The 12,586-nt window shown below is 38.6% G+C and overlaps 4 protein-coding genes across 4 annotated transcripts in view; all 4 read left to right on the plus strand.

Moving 5' to 3' along the window:
- Positions 1-9,793, plus strand: part of LOC133850734 (vesicle-associated membrane protein-associated protein A) — a 58,290-nt gene extending 48,497 nt beyond the window's left edge. Inside the window, exon 3 of the mRNA XM_062286911.1 lies at positions 9,717-9,793. Coding sequence (XP_062142895.1) covers positions 9,717-9,757 — 41 coding nt within the window. The 3' untranslated portion in view covers positions 9,758-9,793. The remainder of the gene's footprint in view (positions 1-9,716) is intronic.
- LOC133848826 (trypsin iota-like) lies at positions 2,798-3,725 on the plus strand. The gene has a single exon (XM_062284524.1). The coding sequence runs from the start codon at positions 2,813-2,815 to the stop codon at positions 3,554-3,556; it is 744 nt and encodes a 247-aa protein (XP_062140508.1). The 5' UTR covers positions 2,798-2,812; the 3' UTR covers positions 3,557-3,725.
- A 519-nt stretch (positions 9,794-10,312) lies between the features above and the next one.
- LOC133845027 (trypsin delta-like) lies at positions 10,313-11,176 on the plus strand. Its single transcript, XM_062279366.1, has one exon. It carries the CDS (start codon positions 10,330-10,332, stop codon positions 11,125-11,127), a length of 798 nt encoding a protein of 265 aa, XP_062135350.1. The 5' UTR covers positions 10,313-10,329; the 3' UTR covers positions 11,128-11,176.
- A 451-nt stretch (positions 11,177-11,627) lies between these two features.
- On the plus strand, positions 11,628-12,490 carry LOC133850271 (trypsin alpha-like). The gene has a single exon (XM_062286318.1). It carries the CDS (start codon positions 11,645-11,647, stop codon positions 12,440-12,442), a length of 798 nt encoding a protein of 265 aa, XP_062142302.1. The 5' UTR covers positions 11,628-11,644; the 3' UTR covers positions 12,443-12,490.
- The last annotated feature ends 96 nt before the right edge of the window (positions 12,491-12,586 follow it).

Raw genomic sequence — 12,586 nt, forward strand, 5'->3', positions numbered from 1 at the left:
TTAAAAAAGAAAGCAAAAGAAAAACATTTCGATAAAGTTCTTTCCGCTTTTTTGTTGTTACTCCCTGCTGTGCTGTTTGTTGTTGCAGTTTGTCGAATGCGCTCCATTGGGATGCAATTAAATACATCGTTGGTAAAAGTATCCACGTTTCCTTTTCCTTTGACTGTGGATCCGTTTCCTGTCTGAAAGGGAAGCACAGGAGCGGCAATGAGAGAAGTAAACATACAATTTGAGTTGATTCGCTTTGTGAGCGCGCATTCATTTTGTTTGTTTGCTTTTTAACCTATTAATTGCAATGAAGAACTGAACTCAACGGCGAATCAACTCTCTGCCACATTTCCATTTCCATTTCCGTTTCCCGTTTCCTTCTCCCAACGCTTTTGCTTGCATTTAATTAAAAATCAAAAGTTTTGACCCAAACAAATTTTGTGAGTGGCCAAACAAATGGGGCAACAACTTTTATGGCCATTACATTTTTTGGGCCAAGTTTGAAAATGTCTGGCCCTTGGGTTTGGGTATTCTGTAATCAGTTAATAACTTCATTGCCAGCAACAAGAACAATAACAAACCGTTTGAAGGTCGCTAATGCATTGACAATAATTGAGTGCACTTTAAATTGCTGAGTTCAATTTAAATCGTCAGCTATTATATTAAATGATCAACTAGCAATTTACTACATTTACATAAATGGTATGAGAAGCATTTCAATTTCATACGAATTCTAAACAAGTTTTCATTTTACAGTTTTTGCCAAGTTATTGACTTCATTAGCAAGAAAGAACAGCAGAATGCATTAATCATACGCCCCTTGGTCTGTTTGCGATGCACCTTGAGAGCGCATGGCAAGTACAAGCGATGAACATGCATCAAATTAATGGAATTTCATATTTGCCAAGACTTCAACGCTCAACATGCATTTTGTTTATGCAGCTAAAATGTTATCGACTTGCGTTGCGAGTTGATTGTTTGCAGTAACGCTGTTTGTTTTAATAGAATTACTTTCCAGACTTGTGCGCAACAAAACTGCAAAATGGCCCGTGGCTAATGGTTGTTGCAAGTGCTGCTTGTTGGCTGCCTCTTTCATCGACAGCAAATTTAAAATGCCAGCACAAAATGATGCTGACTCATAACTTATTTTTAACCCTTGAAGATTTTATTGAATTAAACCAATTTGGTATGCATGTTTTTTCCTTTCATTTTATTTTTTTTTTATTTGCTTTGCTGCCTCACTACAAATTATTCCAAACACGTAATCGCAACCCTCAATGCTGGGCAACGCTTTAAACGCTTTTCAATCCCACACACACACACAGACACACAGACACGGATACAATGCAATCAGATGGCCATGCAACTAACCCGAGGCCATGTCGCGTGGCTGGTCAACAGTTTCAATCCAATCCAATCGATTTCAACAGCACTCCTCGCCCTCGCCCTCTCCCTTGTCAACTGGCATCTATCCTCGAGGTGACAATGTTCGTTTTTGGTCGCAATGTCAGACTTTTGTGGCCAGCGGCTTGTTAAGCTAATTTCGTTGGCACCCCTCGTGCCAAAAAGCCAACTCCATTCTCTGACTTTTCGGACTCAAAGCGGACATTGCGTGCGGCCAATTAAATCAGAAAACGGAGAACCAAGCAAGCATCATTCAATGCTCCTCGTACTTGGCATTCAAAATGCTCAAGTGGGCGTGGCGGCAATTGAATGATAACAGAAGCAGCAGCAGCTGCTGCAGCTTTGCTTCATTTTTGCCTCTCCGCTTTGGCTTTTTGCATTCGAAAAACGGCGCGTTAAACTAAATTGGCCAAATGCCTGAATGTCTACGCGCAGTCTGCCAATCCAATCTGTGCAACGACGTCTCCTCCGCCACCTTCCTCTCAAACCTCTCTCTCTCTCCATCGCAGCCGACGGCAATTCGCCGGGAAATTGATATGAAAAAGCTACCGCCGCCGCTTTGTTCCCTGGCTAGCAAAGTTGCCAGCTCGCTGATAAAGATATGACCGCAATATGCAAACCACGTAGATGCAAACGTTCCCAAATCCAGTTTCGTTAAAAAAACAAATTAACGCTCATGGCAAATTATTAGCAACGACGGAGAGCAGCATATAGTAGTGAAAAAAATATACTCCTATTTCTACCGATATTCAGTCTTATAAATTCAATTCGTAAAAAAAATCTCATCAATTTAAATTCTATAAGTAAATACGAAATGTAAATTGCCTGCAGATTTTCAATATATATTTTAATTTTAGTTTAATAGCAATGATACTCTTTAAAATATGAAAAATGAATAATATTTTAAATATACGTTGAGTGAATAATTTCCTACATTCAAAAATATTTCGATAAACTTCATTTGATTTCATTAATTTTATATATAAGTTGAGTGAGCAATGAGTACTTGCATTCTTAACAACAATAAGAGGTTAAAGAAGATTTCAAAATATTTCTCAAATTCCTAATTTAAAAAATTATTCAAAATATAAAAAGTCACAATTAATTATTGTGATATATTATATTAAATTATTAAATGGAATAATTTTGCCCAAATTAAATAATACGTTTATGACGCTTAGCTTAGCTAATGACATCATTCAATGTGTCACTTTTCACTTATAAATACCTACCTAGAACATTTAAATGAAAAATACCTCAAGTATTTAAAACAAAAGATAGAGCTTAGACTTCCTCAACTTGCACTTCAAATAAAGATAAACTATCAATAATATTTGTGATTTATTGCCAACTACCTGCAGCTCTTGGGCTATAAAAGAAAGAGTATTCAAAGCAAAAAACTCTATTTTAAATATTTACAATGTATAGCAAGTGTCTCGCGCTACTGTTCCTAAATATTTTAACAATTTCCGTGGATAGTTATTATGTGGATAATCGCATTATTGGTGGCCAAGATGTAACAATTGACGAAGCACCTTGGCAGATCGCTTTGCTCCTTAATAATGAATTCATTTGCGGTGGCAGCATATACAGTGAACTATTTGTAATAACGGCTGCGCATTGTGTTGTAGAGAAACCCGAACAACAACTCCAAATTCGAGCGGGTTCTATAAACTACAACGAAGGAGGATCGTTGATGAGCATAGCTAAAACTCTCTGCCACGAGGATTACAACAGTACGCGAAAAATACATGATATTGCGATGCTTCTTCTAAAGAAACCTCTAGAGCTCAGCGCAAGGATTCAACCAATTCCGATGGCTGAAAAAAGTCCCGATCCCTGGAGTTGGGCAACGATCACAGGCTGGGGACGTAGCAGTAACAATTTGAATCCATCGACAATATTGCAAGTGGCGCAATTGCAAGTCCTGAGTCATTTCTGGTGTTTGTTGGAGTACTTCCCAGTAATATTTGACGATAAGTTTTGTGCGTACAATGCGTACAGTCAAGCCTGCCAAGGTGACTCTGGGAACCCTTTGGTCCTCGATGGCAAGCTGGTGGGCATCGTTAGTTTTGGCCAGCAGAATTGTGGGGGCTCTAGTGTCTATGTCGATGTGGCGAAGATGCGACAGTGGATTGAAAAAGCAGTGAAAATACTCAGCTAAATAAAAAGTGTATATATTGTTGTTCAATTATCTGCAATCTGTATACGTTTAACTGACAATTTGCAATAGAAAGGAACTTCTAAAATATTCTGTAAATTGCAATAATGTGATATTATATTCAATGCATTTAGGTTAAACGATTTATAATGAATAAAGTGTAAATTATTATTTAAATAGAATTTGTTGAGAATATTTTATATGTTGCATTTAAATGAGATGACTCAAAAATGTTTGCAATATGTCAATTTTAAGATGAAGTGTTAATGAGTTGCTTACTGCGGTTGACATTGTATTTTATGCACTTATCTGAAATTCAAGTACTTATGACAATTGCATCTATGTAGGTGCAATTGTCGACAATGAAATTTGACTGTTAATTAAATTTCTGTTTAATTGTATAAATGAAAAACGCTCAATTCTATGAACTCACATTGACAAAGAGCTACATCAAATTCTCTTTCACCTTTTCAGTAAGCGATTTGCAATCGAAATCTCTTTCTGGAACTCAAACAGCGTGCGCAATACAATATCGAGGCAAAATGTGATTGCAGGAGCACATAGAAATTCATTCATTCATTTCGCAAAACGCAAATGCAACGCATTCAAAGCACCGCAAACTATTGGGATACCCTCTGGATATAGTACGCAGCCATTTCCGTTGCCAGCAACATCCGCTCCGCTTGGAGATGGCCGCAGCTGTCGGTTTATGGACTCGTCGTCGCTTCCCCACATTCCACCAAACCCGCGATTATCTCTCTCTCTCCATTTCGCTGAAATGAAATGAAGCCACTCGCCGAGTGCGGACTTTAAGCGTTTTGGTGGAGAAAAATTTTAATGCGCCAATGCGCAATTTATGACTATTTCATGCCATTTTAATTTGCACAGTCAGCAACTCGTTGCTCGACCACTTTAAAATGCGCACTCGTAATAGTTGAGGCTAGAGTTGGGATTGCGAAATGGCTTCTGGGGGGGATTGTGGGGTAGCTCATTAATGCCACGCACGTTGCCGTTGGGGAAGGGACCGAAGAGATGAAAGATACACCAAGCGCTAATAAAACAAAAATGGAAAACATATAAATCAGTGTCCTTGGCACGTGTCGCCAACGTCGTCGATGGCATTTTCCGACTTGCCCCGCCCTCCCAGCTTGGAAAAAGGTGCTGCAGGTGTGTGTGCTTGGATCGTGTCCCTAGGTCAACCTGCATCTGCCTTGTGCGCTGCCACGTTGTAAATCTCGTGAGAGCAAACACCGAACCGAACACCAAGCACTGAGCAGAGACAACACAACGGCGACAGACGGCGACACAACACGCGTGCTTAGCCATATTCCCATATCCATTTACATACAGAGTCTGTTTGCTTGCTTGTGTGTGCGAAAGAGAGGGCAAGAGAAGGAGTGAAAGGTGTGACACTCGAGTCGAAATGCGGGCCGTAGGGGCTTCAGAAGGCGATAAGCCAAGCGATTGCATTATATATTAAAAGACGTCAACGCAACGAATCAACAGCTGTCCCCAAGAAAGAAAAGAAACTTGAAAAAAATCCGAGATGAAGACAAACCGAAATAAAGGAGAAGCAAGAATCGAAGTGAAGTCAACGTTGCAATGCAAAATATGTTCATCAATCAAATGCCAATTGTCCAATAGTGTTTGCGTTTTATACACAGCAAAATTTATGAAACTTAATTAAAGTTCTTGTTCTAGAGAGATGTGTGCAAATTTCATTTTATTCATTTTCGTTGTCCAATAATCCAGTTGTGCAAGTTATACAGACACTTGCGCCCTCTGGTGGCCCAAAAACAAAGTTTGGCCAACGTCTGGCAAACTATTTGCATGGCTTTTTGTAAGCGTTTGTGCGAGTGTGAGAGAAAACTGTCCGTTGAGCTGAGAGCTTAATGTCTGTTTGGACTAGAAAAGATTTCCAAGCCATTGGATAATGCAAACTATGCAATATAATCATAATCGCATGATATATGCGCCCATCTCTGCAGCAAAGTTTTCAAAATTGCTTTTCCCCCTTCTCTATGCGTCTTGGTCCCTTGAAGTAGGCAACAGACGAGACACGCTAAGTCTTGGGTAGCATCGCACTCTGGAGAGTCAATTTCCAGCGATTAAATTAAGAATGCATAACTTGCAGGGTTAACAACGTCAGACGGCAGTCAGCCAATTGCCGTGGCCCTCCCTTTTCCCTTCTTTTCATATTCTTCTTCTTCTTCTTCTTCTCCTTTGCTCTGCTACTGACTCTGATTTTTATTTGCCATTCTCTTTGCGCCTCTGATGAGGCAAGGCGGCTGACCAAGACTGCGCCAGCTGCTGCTGCTACTTATCTGATTTCTTTTTTTATACCCTTTTAACTTGAAAACGCTGCAATTGGCAGTAACTGACTTCTGAAATCGATACGATGTTGTTAACAGACTGCATCAACGATCGTGCCAAGCAGAGATTGTCTTGCTTAACTAGTGCATGACTGTTTGCAATTAGCTGCTTGCTACGAAACTCTTAATGTTACAGGGTGTTTACGTAGCTGCTCACGTTTGACTATTGCTGCACTCCTTCGTTGCTTGTTTCAATTTGCGATTTGTTTGCACTGTTTTCTTTTTGCAGCACATCCTGACCTGCCCTACAGTTGTCCTTCTCTATGGGAGAAATGTCCGGTTCCGTTTCTGCTGTTGTTTGTATATGCATGTATGAGTATGTATAATATACATGGCATAACATGAAACGTGCTCAGAGTCTCGCCTTTTGAAAACAGCATCTTGCAGTGTAGTTTTTTTTTGCATTTGCTTTTAATGCCGTTTGCATTTGCAAATAGTTTTCATAAATGTGTTGCTGCATCTTGTGCATAGCAACAATGGCAACATTTTGCGGTAGCATAAAGCACAAATGACAACAACAGCAGCGCCACAGCAGTGGCGACAATGATAATGGGATTGGGATTCAGGCAAAGCTGCAGTCGAGTTAAATGGCGACTCAGGGAGTTCCAGAGTTGCCATCGCATTTAATTTGTACAAATGCGCGGCGCGAAAAAATAAAGTAAAACAATGTGATAACAGAACAAGAGGTGAGACGTGAGAAGAGTTGCCAAGGGGGGCAACCGCCGCGCAGGCGTTGCGTTCATTGTTTACACTTACACGTCTGGCCAGTGTGTACACACCATACATAATTGAATTAAGGCAAAGCTTTTGGTTTCTCTCACTCTCTTGGGATTTTTTCCGTTTTGCGTTGGCTTTTGTTGTGAGAGCTTAACGCTATTTTGAGTGCAATGCAATGCAAAACACACATGCAAGCAAGCGCACACATACACACACAAACCCACACACGCATAAAGCATAAAGTTGCAACAACAATATTGGGTGAACTACAGCAGCCATTTTGCTGCAGACGCCTTTCGCTTTATTGCTGACTTTATGTTTCACTATTTGCATGTTAACAAAGTGTGCACTTTGTTATGCGCTTAAAGAGCATTACAATTAATAAGAGGCAGAGATAGAAAGAGTGCAAGCAGGAGCGAGAAAGCAAAACAACTGACAGACTTATTTAATAACACATCAAAATAGTAACATTAAGTACTTACATGCAGAGATACTCACTACAAGTGATTTATTTATTACATTAATTACACATTTCACTACACAACACAAACTCATATCGGTAACAACAAAAAACCGCGACGCTTTCAACACTCCACGCGAACTGAAAAGAATTTTTGAACGCGGCAATTGCCAAAAACAAAATATAACTGTAAATAGGCGGCATTTATTGAAAGGTGTTGTTGTTGTTGTAATGCAGCTTTAGCTCAACGACTTTGACTTGAGTGACTTTAGAATTTTGAGTGATCTCGAATGTTGTTTTGTGGCTTGGCAAGTGGATAAAACGAACTCGCAAAACTATGCAAAGCAAATGTAATTAATAGTCGAAATGTAGAAAATATTCTGCAATATCTGGATAACAAAAATGAAAGAATAAAACCAAAATCTCTTGGTTTCTCCATAACAGTTACAGTCAGAGCAAGACAGATGTATACAACAATTTTTGCAAACCGCATGACACGCTCAACCTGTCAACACAGTCAAGTGTGCGTGTGGCAGTGAGTGTGGGTGTGCCCAATTCGAAGCAAACTTACGTATCTGGTATATTACATGTGTATGTGAGTGTGTGCTTATATTATGCATGCAGCCCAAGCAATGGCCAGAAGAATATTCAAAGCATTTAGCAACTCATTGTCCCTTTTCGGCACTAGCAACAACAAAGATGAGGACTAAAAATGTATTCATGGCCCTCAAATTGTATAATTTAAGTTTGCACATAAAATCACACCGCAAAAGTAGGCGACGGGACTACAAGTGAACTTACTATTTACACACACATTCACATGCATACCATGTTGGGTCAGCAGGGAATCTATGTCTACGACCAGGGCTGCACACTTGCAAGCGGCAAGACACTCAGCTCTTGCCACATATGCCAAGCTGATCACTAATGTGATGTTAATTTTCATCGATTAGTTTTGAATTTGTAAACTAAAATGTACCTTCAGACTTGAATGCATCCCTGGCATACACCTTACTTGGCGCCATACAAGACAACACATTACACAGCTGAGAGCGCACACATGAAAGCAAAGTTTGAAGGCGATGCCGAAACGGAAAGCAGAAACCCTTTTTGGCACACCGTAGACATCGAATTTAAATATTTTAAAGCAATGGCATGCCTGCCTGTGACTGGGCAACTTGTGCACCGTAAAAATGCTATAAAATTGTGCAAATAGCATAGATACAATATATGTATGTATATAGAACTTACGACGAGATACATAAGTATCTAAGTATCTGCTGACCTAAGTGCGTGTTCACATGAACTTTTACGAGTCTGTGGGCGCATTGTCAATCCCAAAACTTTAAGTGCTCTTCCTTCCCCTTCTTTGAAATACGAAACTGGATGACAAGTCATTGTCATTGCCATTGTCATTGTCATTGTTTTTGTTCTTGTTCTTGTTTTACCCAAAAGTCTCGACAGCACCTTCTATTTTTGCTTTACTTTTACAGATTTTATTTGAATTTTTTCCCTTCTTTGTGTGGAACCCTTTTGGTGAACAATCTCAACGCACACATAAAGTGAGTTATGTTACATGAAGAGGAGAGAAGCGGAGAGAGAGGGACGACAAATTGGTCGTCAAGTTGGTAGCCAAAGGTTTTCGCCAGCTCAAAGTGTAAATTGCATTGGGCGACGCCAGACGTACATACATACATATAGAATATGTATAGTGTCCTAGTAGTCCTGTAATAATGACCATTAGTTGGTTAGTTCACCCTGCTTGGGGGAGACATTTGAGCTAAATTATGTTCATGTCTTAATTAGAATGCCACAGCTGCAGATCCATGGCTCATAAATTATTTATACGCAATGAGCTTGCAATTTAAATAATCAAATGCTCAACTCAGATATCTCTCTGGCTCCGTTTGTGAAATCGAATTGCTGCAGCAAAAACCAGTCGAAGATGTCGCATAGCCCAAAGTTAAATCATTTTGCATAAATTGAGCCCACATTTTGCCATGTGTAGTATCTCGAATGTGGCAATGTGGCATGCCACTCAGTCATTCATTTCAAAGTGTCACTCTCAACGATATTGATCAGATTGAGATTAGAAAACTGTGAATACGTCGATAACTTGCCCAATTGCCAGGCATTCATATATCTTAATTGGAATTTCTCTAGTGCACATAACCATATTAAATGGTTATGTTAGTTGAACTATCTAACACATGTATATTTATTCAATTCACAAAATGAATAGTAATTGGCCGAACTAAATATAGTAAAATCAATTGCCTTTTCATAAACTTTTATTATTATTAAATTATATTGGGTTTGCTGTATGGAAGATTTGATTACATTGATTTGTTCTTGCTTTGGCAAATCATATTTAATTTAGTTGTATTATTTTGTGTATATAAATTCGAATTTTCATGCTTACGAACTGAACTGAAGTTGCTTGAATTTTTTTTATAGCGCCTAAAACTATTTTTATTTCTGTGTACTTGAAGTTATTATTGTGCTTTCTCTTATTTATGTAAATATTCTTTTTAATTGCTCTAAAATTTACATTTTTCTTGCTTTGTCATTATTATTTTTTATTGTACTATGATGAATATTGTATAAATATATATAATATATCTACACTTGACAGTGGATGAAGTACAATTTTAGATTGTGCTTTTATAAATGATTAAGCCAAATGTTATCAGGATATCGTTTTGTTGACTGAATATTGGCTGGCTGTTGTTTACACATTAATTCAACCACAGCTGTCCCCTTAATTCGTTTCAATTAATCAATAAAGATGCCAACCTTTTAGGCCATTTTAATTGCATTTTGCGTTGCGTTTAATCCATGATCAATAATAATAATCAACCGTTAACGTCCTAAATTGCAAAATGCAGCAGAAAAACATTGGGGTATCCTCCTTGGGGTTCTTTGAACATGGCCTTAGAGAACAAATTTATCTTAAAGAACACAAATGTATATGATACTTTGTTGCATATAAAACCCCCTTTTAGGGTATATACATAGTTTTTGAGAAATTACAAAGCCGTCAGCAAAATAATTAGTTGAGTGCAACATAGTTGTAATCAAGTCAATAAATTATTTATTTTTAATTGAATCTCCCATATTTTTGAGCTGATAAACTTTCATAACAATTTAATGACATTTTTCCGCAATGTTCCTTTCCTATAAAAACTCAAATGCTGCGGGTTTTGGTATTCACTAGACAATTAGAAATGTTGTTTACATTATTAGCCCTGCTCTCAGTGTCAACTTTCGGTTGCGCATTGCACTTGCCGATTGCAACTGAATTTCTATTGCAAAATGGAAACAATCGAATCATTGGCGGAAAGGACACACCGATAGAGGCAATACCTTGGCAAGTGTTGCTGCTAAATCAAGGACGGCATGATTGTGGTGGCGTCATTTACAGCAAAAACATCATTATAACAGCCGCCCACTGTGTTTGCGATACCTATGGCAATATTCTTGATCCCAAGATTTTTGATGTGCGCGTTGGCAGTAGTACGTCTAACAATGGTGGATCGGTAATTAAAGTTGCCAAGACAATCGTGCATGATCGTTTTACACTTTATCCAATAACTGAATATGACATCGCACTAATTTTGTTAAGTTCGCCCCTTGAAATGGGTCCAACTGTCAAGGCCATTCCACTGGCAGAGTCGGTTCCTAATGACGGAGCTGCTGTACTTGTCTCTGGATGGGGATATACGGAAATTGGAGAGGCTTCGCTGCAATTGAAAAGTGTGTCTGTGAACATTGTCAGTCGCGAAGAGTGCGCCAGGGCTTATGGTTACAAAAGAATTACACAACTAACAATCTGTGCTGCTGCCCCTGGAAAAGATTCCTGTGGTGGTGATTCTGGTGGCCCATTAGTTTGTGAGGGTGAGCTTGTGGGCATTGTTTCTTATGGCATAGGTTGCGCTGAACCAGGGTATCCTGGTGTTTATGCAAATGTTGTGGAGCTTCGAAAATGGGTTGAAGAGGAAGCCACAAAACTAAGCTCAACTTGAGACATTTGTGAATTAAATTGCAATAATAAACATAATAATGAACATTAAATTGATTATTTTCTTTTATACTTATTTCTTGTAATCGTAAAAAAACTATATTCTATCATTGGGGATAATATGTAAAAAAGTCGCAGTCAATCATACTCGAATGTGGAATATTCGTTACATATTTCAATAAAATCGAAACAGCGCGGCATTATTCTTAAAGTATACCAAATACCGTAAAAATACTAAAAATATACTAAATATGGTACATTTATATAGTTATAAGGTAAGTAGGCGTTTTTTTTATACAAGTATTATACAAAAACCCCCTTTTAGGGTATATTAAAAGGTTCTGAGAAATAACGAAGTTTTTAAGCCGTCAGCAAAATAATTAGTTGGGTGCAACAATAAATTATTATTTGTTATTACAACTCGCATATTTTTAAGCTGATAAACTTTCGTGACTATTTGAAATTTTTTCTATAAAAACTCAAATGCTGCGGGTTTTTCAGTATTCACAAGACAACTAGAAATGTTCCCTACATTATTAGTCCTGCTCTCAGTGGCAACTTTCGGTTGCGCGTTGCACTTGCCGGTTGACCCAGAATTTCTATTAAAAAAAGGATCAATAAACAATCGCATCGTTGGAGGAGAGGACACGCCAATAGAGGCAATACCTTGGCAAGTGTCGGTGCAAATAGAAGGATCGCATCACTGTGGTGGGGTCATTTACAGCAAAAACATCATTATCACAGCCGCACACTGTTTTTTCGATGACAATGGCAATATTCTTGATATCGAGATTTTTGATGTGCGCGTTGGCAGTAGTACATCTAACAATGGTGGATGGGTGATTAAAGTTGACAAGAGAATCGTGCATGATCGTTATAGTCCTTATCCAACTGAATATGACATCGCTTTAATTTTGTTAAGTTCGCCCCTTAAAATGGGTCCTGCTGTCAAGGTCATTCCATTGGCAGAATCAGTTCCTAATATCGGAGCTGCTGTGCTTGTCTCTGGATGGGGATATACGGAAACTGGAGAGGCTCCGGTCCATCTGAAAAGTGTTTATGTGAACATTGTAAATCGCGAGGAGTGCGCCAGGATTGATGGAGTGCTTATAGACGCAACAATCTGTGCTGGTTCCCCTTGGAAAGATTCGTGCAGTGGAGATTCTGGTGGCCCATTGACTTACAGAGGTAAACTTGTGGGCATTGTTTCTTTTGGGTCTGAAAATTGCGGTACACCCGGTCAACCCGCAGTCTATACAGATGTCGTGGAGTTTCGCAAATGGATTGAAGGGGAAGCCACAAAACTAAGCTTAAATTGACACAGTTGTGAAAAAAATTGCAAAAATAATCGTTAAAATGAATATTAATCTGACTGCATTATTATTTATATTTATTTCATGTGATATTTAAGAGATATCTATATTTATACTCAATATTAATTGATTGCTACATTCGATTGTGCT

Source organism: Drosophila sulfurigaster, chromosome 2L (assembly GCF_023558435.1).
Source record: "Drosophila sulfurigaster albostrigata strain 15112-1811.04 chromosome 2L, ASM2355843v2, whole genome shotgun sequence".
Classification (NCBI taxonomy): Eukaryota; Metazoa; Arthropoda; class Insecta; order Diptera; family Drosophilidae; genus Drosophila; species Drosophila sulfurigaster.